The following is a 14,275-nucleotide window of genomic DNA, read 5'->3' on the forward strand; positions in this document are numbered from 1 at the left end:
TATGCGCCACTCCATCCTTCAAAAGGGCCGCACATAAGTTATTACTGAGGTTAAGGGTAAAAACAATATATTTAATAAGCGATGGCGAAACTTATCTGTAATAATATATCAGCAGGCGTTTTAAATGTGTTACAAGCTATAACAAACAAATCTGAAAATAAAGCAGGAAGGAGCTGGGGTCCGCAGGTGAAGACTCAGAGGGCCGTCTGTTGCCCATCACTGACACGGGTCATTTTATCCCAACCCCAAAGGAAATAATAGTAATTGTTGTTTCAGTACAAAGATCCCCCCTTGGCTTCTTTAGTCACCATGGGGGAACTTTTTATGGAAAAGGCTATCCTAGTTATGGGCTTCTGGGCACCAGGAGTGGGCAGAGTTGCTGGCTGCTACAGGCAGAATAGATGGGTAAGGTTTCAGGGTGCAACAGGGACATGCTGGGCAAATACAGGTTTAGCATTGTTGGGTAAATGTGTCTTGCACTGCTGCTCCACTTTGGAAAAACATGGTGGGTGATACAAAGTACATTTTGTGTTCTCCCCAGCACCGATATCCTCGGTGCTCCACCCGGCTGCTATTACTTTCCACCCAGCTCTCGGAGCCCAACGGAGTCCTTTTATAAAAGAATAAACCATTGTTTCTCCTATTAGAACAGGCACTATGTGAGCACTACAGCCAGCAATGTGTGTTACACCACTGACCACCAGTCTGACCAGTCCTGGCAGGAGTGGGCAATAACCGTCAACATTTTTCATTATTATTGCAAAGCATCGCATTGCATATAGTGCTCCTTACACCATGCCTATTTGAAAGAAATTACAAATAACTCCTCCAAAAATAAAGATAGCTACCAAATTACCCCATTAAACAAAAAAGGAGCAGAATGGGATATAGGCATGTTAACCAGTTTGGTATCAAGAAATACACATAAACCAATTAAAATAAAATGTATCTATGTGCCACAACAGTACAGGTGGTTATCATAACCTAGAAATGCTGAAGACAAACTGAAACACGTGATATAGTTGGCTCCGTCTTTGTAGTCTCAAATAGCATCACATTTTGTTATGTGATTATTGAGATCTAATGGTTAATTCCAGTGTAATGTTAGTTTTTTTTGCGTCATATAGAAGCACAGGTAGCTGTTTACTAAGATTTTATGCAACTCAACTTTGAACGGATATAATAAGTAGTAAAAGAATTTCACTGTACTTTAACAAGTGCATATTCAATACTGAATGCCTTCTATTATAAATGCACAGCAACACTGACATTTATAGGTTCTAATTTCAACCAAAGGGCTTCAGGATATCATCAAAATCCATAACAACACTGCTATTACAAGTTAAAAAAGTAATAATATTAATGGTAATAGCCATCCAATGTTTCAACAAAAGTCATTAAAGCAAAGTGAATCAGTTGAACACAGGGCTTGTTCACATGTCCTCTCTGAGACATCTGTGCATGAAGTGCGGTATTATATGCAGATTATTCATATGGAGGACGAATGAGACCACTTATCTATCCCTGTACCTCCCCTGTTCACACATTTGTATACTAGGAATGTTATATGGGTAATCAATTTACACACACACGAAAAAAAATATATACATGCAATACAAACTAGATATTCAGGGGGTCCTTGCCAAAGGACTATTCAGACTGAGGCTGTAACTAGTAATTTAGTGCAACAATCATTGGTCTGTTCGTCCAGTTATGCATTCGGACAGCCCTGCATAGATTAGGATGAAACCAACACAAGAGTGGTAAGATTAGATCCCAGAAGACATACTAGGGCAGACCTGGTCAACCTGTGGCTCTCCAGGTGTTGTGAAACTACAAGTTCCAGCATGCCCTCCCTACTTATCAGCTGGCTATCTACTGGCAAAGCATGCTGGGACTTGTAGTTTCACAACACCTGGAGAGCTACAGGTTGGCCAGGCCTGTACTAGGGGGTTAAGATGCCGGTCATACCTCCTGTTGGTCTACACTGGGCAGAACTTTGACCTGGGGAGCCTGTTCTGGGCCTTGTACTGGATGAAAACTTCAGAGAGGCAATTGGCCTGGGATGCCTAATGGAGTGGTTGGGGTCCCAGTCGGACCTCCCGTTGGTGTACACTGGGAAGACCTTTGACCCGGGGAGCCTTTTATGGGCCTTCCACTGGATGGATTTGGATGACATCTTAGCTGATAATTATTTTTAAAATGTTCAGTTACATCCAACTCATTGATAACTTAATAACTTGAGTATTTAAACCCAGGCATCACCTGGTACTTCAGCTAGTTCGATATAAGATATCTACCCCTTTAGAAAATATCTTCCCACATGTGTTTGTGCAACAATGTGATTTTATTTCTCAACATTGCGAAGGTCAGATTAAACTTATTTTTAGAAATCCCTTGCTGCGATCTACTGACCACAACAAGTGTCATCATCATTTGTCATATTCTGGATGATGAAAGTCAGTTGTCACCAAAACCAGATAAGCTAATAAACACATTTACTTCGTCATCAATTTAATGACTACCACCATTACCAAATATAAAGTCATTAATAAACCGCAGGGAGGATTTGACCAAGATTGATAAGGTCATGGTTTAATTAGACATGATGATGATGTGACTGGAGGGGTTCTGGACCTACGGGTGTGGGGGAAAGGGAAAGAGTGCACACTATACTAGAAAAAAAAATATTCTATATTAATGACCGATGGAGAGGAATCAATTAGCCGCAATGCTCTGCTGAACATTTCGGATTTCTTCTCTCACCCAAGAAATCCGCGATGTTACATTGCCGCAGAGTGTCTTCACAACCTTTCTGGAGGCACACCACAGCTATTTGAAATCCCCCCTTAAGAGTCCAATTTTTCACTATGTACTTTTATTGTGGAGTCAGCCATTAATTCTGTTGTGAATATTTTGTTAATGTTTTAACTCCATCTCCTGCTTCAATGTATACCATTCATTTCACACACAGTACCCTCCTACAAATCAAGAGACATAAATGGACAATTCTCATTATGTATCAGGGATACCTCATGCAGGAGAAATAGATTTTTGTTATATAGTACATTAAGGGGCACATTTATCAAGCATCGGCAAAAGTGAGAAATAGTTATCAATCCTTATCGCATGGATAAGGATTGAACTATTTCTCAAATTTATGAACAACAGATCACAGAAATAGCAGTTCCGAAAAACTGCTGTTTCTGTGATAAAAAAAATCATACTTACCCCCCTCTTCGGAAGCGCTGTCTCCGGATCTCCTCCTCGTTCTCTTCATCCTTCAATTGCGCATGTGCAGTTCGAAGATCCATGCTCTGTCTCTGCAACCATCGTTGCAGAGAGAGAGCTGTGAGTGACAGGGAGGGATCATGTGATCCCTCTAAACATGCGCTGTCCAGCTCTGCTCTTCGGCAGCATTGGATTTTCTCAATTATGATAATGTACGCCAGCTTCAGCTGGCGTATATTACCATGACAAGTTTCCGAAAAAAATGTTTTTTCGGAACTTGTTAGATTTGGGCTGGGAGCAGTCACCATACTGTTGAATGGTGACTGCTCCCAAAAACGAAGAGGAGTGCAAAGCAGCAGATATCCATATCTGCTGCGATGCACCATTCATAAATATGCGGAGGACACGGAGGCAGCTTATTTTCACGGTAAGAGCACCATCGTGCGATCTTAATTATGGCCCTTAATACCACAAATATACACAGTTTCTATATACAGTATGTAAACCCTAACATGTTACAGGTTTTTGTTTTTTTTACATCAAAACGTATTTATTCTGAAATTCTTAAAACTGATTAAAGCAAAGTACACTAATATTAAGGAAGAAAATAAAGCTACAAATTAATACAAATTAGAAAATAAACTGGAGAAATGAGTTGCCCTCATACTTCATTGTTTGAACTCCACCTGCATAATATGTAAGTGCTAAATACACCTGATTGTGAGAGGAGTCAATGTTTGTAGGTGAATTTCCAAAGGTTTACTGAAAACCATCAACCAGGGGAAGGATATAACAGAGTAACAATATTAATTTGTAGAGATGAGAGAAACTGCATGGGACAGCCATAAAAGCCTGAGAACACATGACTTATATGTGTTTTATCAGGGTGTGGCAAAAAGAAGCAATGGTTAATGAGCCCTCATGTAATATCTTACCTAAAATTTGCCAGAAAAGCTTGGTGCTATGTTTGCCACAAGTCTAACACTGCACTTCATTCCAAGAATACTATCCTTACTGCGCACATTGGTGGTGGATGCATGATAGTCTTGGAATGCTACTGGGGCTGGAAAACTCGACAAAATATAGATCGAAGAATACACAGACAAATCTCTGAGGAAACCTGTCGGAATCTGCAAGAGACCTAAGGCTTGAGAGCAGATTTATATTCTAGCAGGACAATGCCACAAAAATCCAGCTTGACAATGGACCAAAAAGTGACCCATTCAAAGCCCAGAGCTAAATTCTTCTTAATAACCTCTGTAGTGATATAAAAAGTACTGTTATGATAGAACTGAACAATAGAATAGTCAAAAAACAATGAGAAGTGTCCAAATACCCAACTCCTCCCATCAGAAGGTGAAAACTCTTCCACACTCACAGAAAACTCCCTCTTGGAGTTCAAAACCACGCGCTTACCTGTAAAAACATTAAAAAGGCGGGAGGTGACACCACAAGACACTGCACTTTTGCACGGTTGTAAATGAGCCTTAGGGACTGGAAGAGAACTGTTGTAATCAGTTTTATCTACTAGAAAGCTGTTGAACCTTTCCTCTCCCTCATTTCAAAGTTTTAATCAGGACACATCAGCACAAAAGGGAGTGGACGGCTTACAATAGAGGATTCCATAGGTAGCATGGAACTCTGAAGAACTACACACATTTTTTTTTTTTTAATACATATGATAAAATCATTAAGATGTTTTGCATATCGTTATTAACTTTTCTGCTGCCTCCTTCTCAAATATAACCTTTATATTAAGGTTGTTTCAAATCTGCGAGTTTAAGATTACAGTCCAAGTGTTACGTTGTGCTTTTCTGGCCTCTCACGTTCACCTCCCTTTCCTATTCACTGCAAAAGAAAGCGTTGGCAGCCACTTAATGTTAGTTTTTTACATATTTTCCGTAGGCCTCACTAATGGCCCTTGACCCAGTAAGAGGCTGCAAAAGTGCGCTTGCAGAGAAGCTTTAGATCCCCTGCTTGAGGGGTCCATGCAACCAAAACAGATCGTTAACCCATGGATAAAAAGTCAAGCTAGTGAGAAGATATCACCGTTCAATCACATGCCACAAGGCTGTAGGACTGTACTTTAGGCAGAAAGTGTCTCACAAACAAATAGTCACACGAGTGGTGCATTCCCCTTTAATAAATATTCAAATAACACCACTAAATAATTAAGATATGAATGTTTCAATCACTATCAACATTGAGAAGCACGGCATAGGGAGCATACCAAATTACTTCTGAGCTCTCTACCAACACTAAGGGGTGAGCGCCAGTATAATCGCAATACGTTTGCTACAACAGCACTATGGCTACATGGAAAAAGGACTATTTTAATAACTTGTGTTACATTGTTGATTCTTTAAAAAAAAAATCACATTGACATTTATTCACTTTAATGTACTAAACATTCTAAGATACAGACAATAGTATTAAGACCACCCCTGATTTATACAGAATTAACTTCCCAGCATGGGGGATACACGGCTGCTATATTTTACACTTGCACAAGGCCTTGTTGTCTGTAATTATTAAAAAATTTTTAAACAAAGATCATGTACGCCTAGACTCCATTTGTTATAACAAAAAACAATATTCTTGACTTTGCGAGAGAGCCCGCCACCAAACAGGCATACATGTGGTAAACGGGTTCATAAAGCTATTTACAATATCTGAACACAGACAATACACAATCTTCATTTTCAATTACAGGTATGGTATGGGTTATACGTAATAATTTGCCTACTGCTTACTTGCTGGATAAGGGTTTTTCCCATAACTTGGAGCACCAAGCCTACAATTTACTAAATGAAAATAAAATAAAACTAAATCACACCCGATAGAGGGTCGATAAATCAAAAAATAAATGAGCTTTTATTAAATCACAATTCCAATCACACTTTGCTCCCCATGAAACTGCTAAGCAGTGCTCCTCATAGTGACTATAGAAGAAACACAGTAATCATGAATAAGTATGACAAACACACCATACAGCAGCAATCATTTACTTTTCCCCCATTCTAGCTGTCAGAAAAGTCTAGATAACAGACTTCCAGAAAAGCAATCCCATACATATGCCACATTGCACTGATCACCCAGCAATTTACATAAAATACATTGTTTGAGAAGGTCACACATTGATGTCTATAAATACAATACAACTGCATATTACTATTTACTGACCCAGCATACATTTATGAAAATGCAAATATGTCAAGAGCAGATCGTTATTTTACAATAATTAAATGCACAAAATACCAAAGAATGTCTTAAAAAGAAAATATATTGTGGCGTGTTAACCAGATGTGGCAGTAAAACATACGGACTTAATTTAATCTGTGCTCAGAACTTCATTTTCGCTCGTTAACATAAGCAGCCATTGCCATATTGGTGATTCTACCAAGGTAAAATTAGCCACAGGCAGCAATGGAACAATGTCCCTTATGGTCAAGTCATTAAAAACAGAATAATTCTATTGGCTTTACTGACCTATATAATTTAAATAAAACATTTATGCTAAATTTTCAGCACAGTGTTTTGCTTGTTTTTATTACTATGGTGGGGTAAGTCTTAATATTCTTTTTTTGCATTGGGAGACAAACTCATGTGTAGTGGATAATATGAGCACAGAGCATTTCAAATATGTACATAAATGTCTTCTTAAGTAAGCAATCTGAATGAGGCATCTTCAGAGATGAAGCGCTCTTGTATGAGTCAATTACCATGGCCTACGATGTGTCACTACTGGAGTGATTTACAGTGCCCAGAACCCAGTGTCTTTCTGGATAGAGGAACACAACCTTCAAACAGTCCTACGTAGCACCACACTATACCAGGACACCGACAGGTGTAGTCACGAGATAAAATATGGGTACACAAAAAGTTGGGATAATTATTATAGCATCTCAGCTCCTGTGTGGAGATCCATATTTAAAAGGTGTGTTCAAGATGGTGTGAGCATCCCACTGGAAAGCTATATGGGAGGGTTGGGAGCCATTCGGTAAATGCTTTAAAGGGTTAACGCTACCTTTTTCTGAAATTTGAATGTAAAACTTCCCAAAATCAAAAACAATGTTTTAAACTGCCATTGCAGGTCCTATTTAAAGGGACAGATTAAGCCTCCCATTATCTAACTCATTCACCTGTTGTTAACATATTCAAATTGCCATAGCAAAATAAAGAGTTGTGCTGCAGTGTGACTTTCATGTCATCAGGGATGAAGCTTATATATAACCATGGTATACAATACAAACGTCACTGGTTGTCTGGGACAATCAGGTGATTTTTTTTTTTTTAAAGAAATTAGGCTGGTACAAGTACCTAATAATACCATTATCTTAAAAGTAAAGGAATTAGATAGGGATTCTATAGGGATAAAGGTTAGTGAGATTAGCGGTTACAAGTGGAACAACTGCTCCACTTATTTCCCCAACTAGAAAACACTTAGGGGTATATTTACTAAACTGCGGGTTTGAAAAAGTGGAGATGTTGCCTATAGCAACGAGATTCCAGTTATTTATTTAGTGCACTCTACAAAATGATAGCTAGAATCGGACTGGTTGCTATAGGCAACACCTCCACTTTTTCAAACCCGCAGTTTAGTAAATATACCCATTAGAATGTAAGCTCTCTAATGAGCAGGCTCCTCCATACCCTTTTTCATGTCTGTATTTATTTTGTCTACCTTGTATGTGCTTGTTTTATGCATGTCCAGTTTCCCTACTCTGTGGCACCATACAAAGCTATGATAATAACTAGACTTAGAATGTGTATGTTACCTGGTGAAAGACAAGAACAGTGCAGAATTTCCCCAAGTACAATTCTACAACACTGAGCCCTCCCAAATACAGCGATTAGGAGATTTTCTTGTGGCCAACTGCTCAAATTAGTAAAACAATGACTAAATCGTATATATAGCATTGTATTTTTGAGTTGACGCATGTTGACTTAGGATATGTTAAGAATGAGGTCAATATAGCCTATTATAGTAACCGGACACAAACGAATGAATTGTTTTACTGTGAGCTGAAGCCAGATGAGGGCTTTGCAGAAGTAATTAGCGGGCAAGAGTGCAGAAAGGTGTATAGTGTTACCATGATGTGCAACTGAATAAGGGCTAGTTAGACATAGGTGATTCATGAGGGGTATCGGCCACTTTTATAAAGAACCAAAGCAATTGATATGTAGATCCTCAAGAGCAATACAATTATTACAGGAAGCTTTATGTAATTTAATGGTACATGCAGTATAGCAATACATTGTGCACAACAACAGATACTGAAATAAATCCCTATCGGGCGGGCATGCTCTGAGTAAATAAGATGTACTGATGCGATTTCCGTGAGCCCCATAGCTTGACATGGAATTAATTATTAAGTTAATATGTGGAAGAAAATACAACAGGGAATACCAGCACTTATGTCGGTTTACAGTAAAATTATGGTGGGGCTTTAACTACTACTGCACTGTTCCTCTACATCCACCTGATGCTAATCTCATTCAACAACAAGTGGAAACCTGATGGACAAAGGGCAGAATCTGTAGAGAACAGGAATGACACACAACGGTTTGAGATGGAGGAAGGTAGCGTGCAAGGGAGATGGACTATCAGAGGTTGCAGGAGCCAATGGTATCACACATACCCCAAAGCAGATGGGTGTGCATGGTGGAGAAGGGAACAGATTTTCCGTGTACCTCTATTGCATTGGAGATGTAAAATGACGATACAGTTAGTAATATAGTTTAGAGGACTCGCTGTTATTGTGCAGAGCATAGGACGGGTTACAGGCAGATGGAGTGTGCAAGGGTGTCAAGGTAAGATCTCTGATGTGAATAAACAATGTTTAGATGTATAAGGACTGGCAGATGCAGGTGGTTTATAGTGCATGCACACTGACTATTTCCCCACTAGCCCCTCCATCTGCTTTCCATTAACTTGCCATAGAACAGAACTGCACCCACAATGGGGCTTTTAATATCTCTATGAGAAACAGAAGTTGAGGTCCTGACAGAGAGAGAGAGAGAGAGAGAGAGAGAGAAGATGGCTATGTAAGGTGATAAAAGGGGATATACAGGCAATGTCACCTTTATACTAGGTTGGAGCATTATTCAGTTTAGGTGGACATCTCATGTACTATGGAAAATACATAGGTTTACTTTATTGGGGTTCACAATACCAAAGCACAAGTTGCATAGGGTTTCTGGGTATTTCGTTTTGGAGCACATGCTGTCACACTGAGGGGAAAGGCTAGTGCCACCTAGACATGAAAGATATACAGTGATCTAAGAATCGGTGTTGGTGGCAAGTGTCTTGCTTTTATATAATAAATATACAAGTATATTTAAATGTAGAGTATTGCACTGTGAAGCAGATTAACAGATTGAGATGCACCTCAATTTATTGGAAGATATACATGATTGTTACACACTGTAGGCTTTTCCTTGACACGCAAGATCTATAAGGGTGGGGTGTGTATATATATATATATATATATATATATATATATATATATATATATATATATATATATATATATATATATATAATGGCTATGTGGAGTGTGCCAGTAACTGGATGTCACAGTTCTGTAGAAGATATGGAGGGGGTTATGGGGCAGCACATTATTGGGGTGCATCAGTGGCTGGGGACCTGTCCTCCTCACCTTGATGTGGAAGCGGACAAGTGCCAGGCGGATGCAATGGGCCATGCACACGGGGGGCAGGAACCAGACTTTGGGGGGCGGGGTGCCCTTGTTTTGGACGTGGCTGATGATCTGCTGGCCGGTCTGCCGCTCGTTGCTCTGTCGTTTGACCCATTCGTGCAGACGGGCCTTGTCCAGGGCGCCGTTGAAGAAGACGAAGAGCTCGATGTTGCCGGCGAAGCAGGCCTTGGCCAGGGCCGCCAGGTAGCCCAGCATGTGGTTCCACTGGCCGCCGCTCACCCAGTCGGTGTAGAAGCCGCCGTACAGCCGGTGCAGGCAGTTCTCGGCGTCGATGAGCAGGCGGAGCGTGGTCTGGGGGGGTCTCTGCCGGCCGCCCCCCACTAAGCTGCCCCGGGCCAGTTTCTGCAGCTCCACTGGGACCACCGCGCCCGGGCAGCGCTTCTCGATGTAGTCCTGGAAACCGTGCACCCCCATGACTGACGGCGGGATGGACGGTGTGTGTCGGGCGTAGTGTTTGGGTGTCTAGTGACGGAGGAGGAGCGGGGGGCTGTTGGATGGTTTGGGGGGGCTCTGCATGGCCGCGGCCGCCATGTGCTGTCTCACAGAGCCATGTCCGGGGATGTGTGAGGGGAGGTGGGGGAGCTACAGGAAACCGGAACAGGTGGAGCAGGCAGTGTTAGGCCGGAGTTATTACGTCACCCGAGAACATGTCTGTTCTCTGCCTAACACTGGTGGTGCTGGGCACTAACACTCTGTAGCAGGTCACCCTGTAATACACCCTGTAGCAGGTCACCCTGTAATACACCCTGCAGGCTCGTGCATTGTAATATGTGGGCAGATAACACACCCTCACCCCAGTACACTCCTGCTGCAATATGTCACCCCATTATAGTCCCTCACATAGGTACAAGCTGTCTCTCATTTCTAAGTACAGAACCTTCTGTCTAATTTCTAGGTACAAACCCTCCTGTCTCTAATTTCTAGGTACAGACCCTCCTGTCTCTAATTTCTAGGTACAGACCCTGCTGTCTCTAATTTCTAGGTACAGACCCTGCTGTCTCTAATTTCTAGGTACAGACCCTGCTGTCTCTAATTTCTAGGTACAGACCCTGCTGTCTCTAATTGCTAGGTACAGACCCTCCTGCCTCTAATTTCTAGGTACAGACCCTCCTGTCTCTAATTGCTTGGTACAGACCCTCCTGCCTCTAATTTCTAGGTACAGACCCTGCTGTCTCTAATTGCTAGGTACAGACCCTGCTGTCTCTAATTGCTAGGCACAGACCCTGCTGTCTCTAATTGCTAGGCACAGACCCTGCTGTCTCTAATTTCTAGGCACAGACCCTGCTGTCTCTAATTTCTAGGCGCACACCCTGCTGTCTCTAATTTCTAGGCGCACACCCTGCTGTCTCTAATTTCTAGGCGCACACCCTCCTGTCTCTAATTTCTAGGCGCACACCCTCCTGTCTCTTAATTTCTAGGCGCACACCCTCCTGTCTCTAATTTCTAGGTGCAGACCCTCCTGTCTCTAATTTCTAGGTGCAGACCCCGCTGTCTCTAATTTCTAGGTACAGACCCTCCTGTCTCTAATTTCTAGGTGCAGACCCTCCTGTCTCTAATTTCTAGGTGCAGACCCTCCTGTCTCTAATTTCTAGGTGCAGACCCTCCTGTCTCTAATTTCTAGGTGCAAACCCCGCTGTCTCTAATTTCTAGGTACAGACCCTCCTGTCTCTAATTTCTAGGTGCAGACCCTCCTGTCTCTAATTTCTAGGTGCAGACCCTCCTGTCTTTAATTTCTAGGTGCACACCCTCCTGTTTCTAATTTCTAGGTGCACACCCTCCTGTCTCTAATTTCTAGGTGCACACCCTCCTGTCTCTAATTTCTAGGTACAGACCCCGCTGTCTCTAATTTCTAGGTACAGACCCCGCTGTCTCTAATTTCTAGGTGCAGACCCCGCTGTCTCTAATTTCTAGGTGCAGACCCCGCTGTCTCTAATTTCTAGGTGCAGACCCTGCTGTCTCTAATTTCTAGGTGCAGACCCTGCTGTCTCTAATTTCTAGGTGCAGACCCCGCTGTCTCTAATTTCTAGGTGCAGACCCCGCTGTCTCTAATTTCTAGGTGCAGACCCCGCTGTCTCTAATTTCTAGGTGCAGACCCCGCTGTCTCTAATTTCTAGGTGCAGACCCCGCTGTCTCTAATTTCTAGGTACAGACCCTCCTGTCTCTAATTTCTAGGTGCAGACCCTCCTGTCTCTAATTTCTAGGTGCAGACCCTCCTGTCTCTAATTTCTAGGTACAGACCCTCCTGTCTCTAATTTCTAGGTACAGACCCCGCTGTCTCTAATTTCTAGGTGCAGACCCCGCTGTCTCTAATTTCTAGGTGCAGACCCCGCTGTCTCTAATTTCTAGGTGCAGACCCCGCTGTCTCTAATTTCTAGGTGCAGACCCTGCTGTCTCTAATTTCTAGGTGCAGACCCCGCTGTCTCTAATTTCTAGGTGCAGACCCCGCTGTCTCTAATTTCTAGGTGCAGACCCTGCTGTCTCTAATTTCTAGGTGCAGACCCTGCTGTCTCTAATTTCTAGGTACAGACCCTCCTGTCTCTAATTTCTAGGTACAGACCCTCCTGTCTCTAATTTCTAGATACAGACCCTCCTGTCTCTAATTTCTAGGTACAGACCCTCCTGTCTCTAATTTCTAGGTACAGACCCTGCTTTTACTTGTTTGCTCCTCTAAATGTCACAATTTTTAGTATTGACTAGTTTTTCACATATATTTATATGTCCCCTTATTTTAAACTTTGGATGCTATTCTCATCATACTTTATTATTTTCTGGCCTTGTTAAATTGATAAGCATGTAGCACAGAATTTAGAGGCAAACTATCCTACAAGTTTGTATAGTTTATAGAAAATATAGCATTTTTTTTTTACTGAAGATGTCAAGTTTGGGTTCATTTAAACTATGTGTTTTTCCAGCTAGAAAAGCATTCATAAAGGCTCAGCTGCTACTACAGAGAGATTCAGCAAACGTTAAATGCAGTGTGACACCTCTAAGGCCAAATATTTTTTTAAAGACGTACTAAATATATTAATATTATATTCAATATGGTGCCTATAGGTGCGCCTCCTGTACCTGTGACAGCTGAAGCCAGTGCTGCCTCACAGTCTGATTGCTCCTGGACCAATAGGGTTCCTATGCTTAGTTGAAGCCATATAGAGGCATCTCTGTGTGATGCCATCTATGTGACTTCTTGCACGGCCTATGATTTTAAGCAGATCAGTGCGAGAGAAGAATATTTTCTATACAAGGTACATGATTTTCTTTCCCTTTCCCAACTCTACAATTGAAGAGGGAAACCTGAGGTCACAATTCGGTTGAGTTTAGTAGAAACGGGATCAACTGTTCCTCAATGTTGTATTTTTATTAGAGATGGTCACTGACCCCCGTGTTTTGGTTTTGGATTCGGTTTTGGATCTGGATTACCGTCGTGTTTTGGTTTTGGTTTTGGTTTTGCAAAACCGCCATTGCATGTTTTGGTTTTGGTTTTGGTTTTGTTTGGTTTTGTTTTGCTATTTTTTTGGAAAATCCATGTTTTTGGGCCTAAATTAACCCAATTTAGTGCTCCAACTGTTTTAGAGACAAGTAATCTAATTGTTGAGGTAATAAATCATCCAAAAAAACAGTTTAATTCTTCGTTGGTAGGCCTATTCTACACACAAAACAGATTGTCTTCCTCTCCATCTATGCATATTGGCAATGCAGCCATCGTCTTTGAATGTATATTACACCCTACACTTATAGTTAAATATGTAAAGAAATGGAAAAAGCCAGTTTGGTTTCTGTCTCTCAAGGCCCCCCTCCACTTGTATAAAATACCAAAAAATTCAGCCATTATAGACTGTACAATATTAATTGACATGGAGAAAGCCAGTTTGGTTTCTGTCTCTCTAGGCCCCCCTCCACTTGTATAAAATACTAAAAAATTCAGCCATTATAGACTGTACAATATTAAATGACATGGAAAAAGCCAGTTTGGTTTCTGTCCCTCTAGGCCCCCCTCCACTTGTATAAAATACCCAAAAATTCAGCCATTATAGACTGTACAATATTATGAAAAATGGACAAAGCCAGTTTAGGGTCACTCTGTCTATGACACCCTACCCTTAAGGATAAATTGCCCTAACAGCAGCCTTTCAAGATGGTATGTGATATGGAAATGCCACAAGTCCCTTTCCTCTTTGGGGGTAGATTGCACCCTACACTTACATAGAAAGTTTTAAAAAGATGTTATCGGCATCATCTTCAGCTTAATCCTCACCCTCATCAGTGTGTACGTCATCATCACAGACTATCAATTCATCGCCGCTTGAATCCGCCATTAGAGA

General features: G+C 41.4%; 1 protein-coding gene across 1 annotated transcript in view; it reads right to left on the minus strand.

Moving 5' to 3' along the window:
- FAM120A (family with sequence similarity 120 member A) overlaps nt 1-10,525 on the minus strand; it is a 45,333-nt gene extending 34,808 nt beyond the window's left edge. The window contains exon 1 of the mRNA XM_075183194.1: nt 9,894-10,525. Within this exon, the coding sequence (XP_075039295.1) occupies nt 9,894-10,367 (474 nt within the window). The 5' untranslated portion in view covers nt 10,368-10,525. The remainder of the gene's footprint in view (nt 1-9,893) is intronic.
- Between the last annotated feature and the right edge of the window lie 3,750 nt (nt 10,526-14,275).

The sequence above is a fragment of the Mixophyes fleayi genome, chromosome 8 (genome assembly GCF_038048845.1).
Source record: "Mixophyes fleayi isolate aMixFle1 chromosome 8, aMixFle1.hap1, whole genome shotgun sequence".
Taxonomy (NCBI): domain Eukaryota; kingdom Metazoa; phylum Chordata; class Amphibia; order Anura; family Limnodynastidae; genus Mixophyes; species Mixophyes fleayi.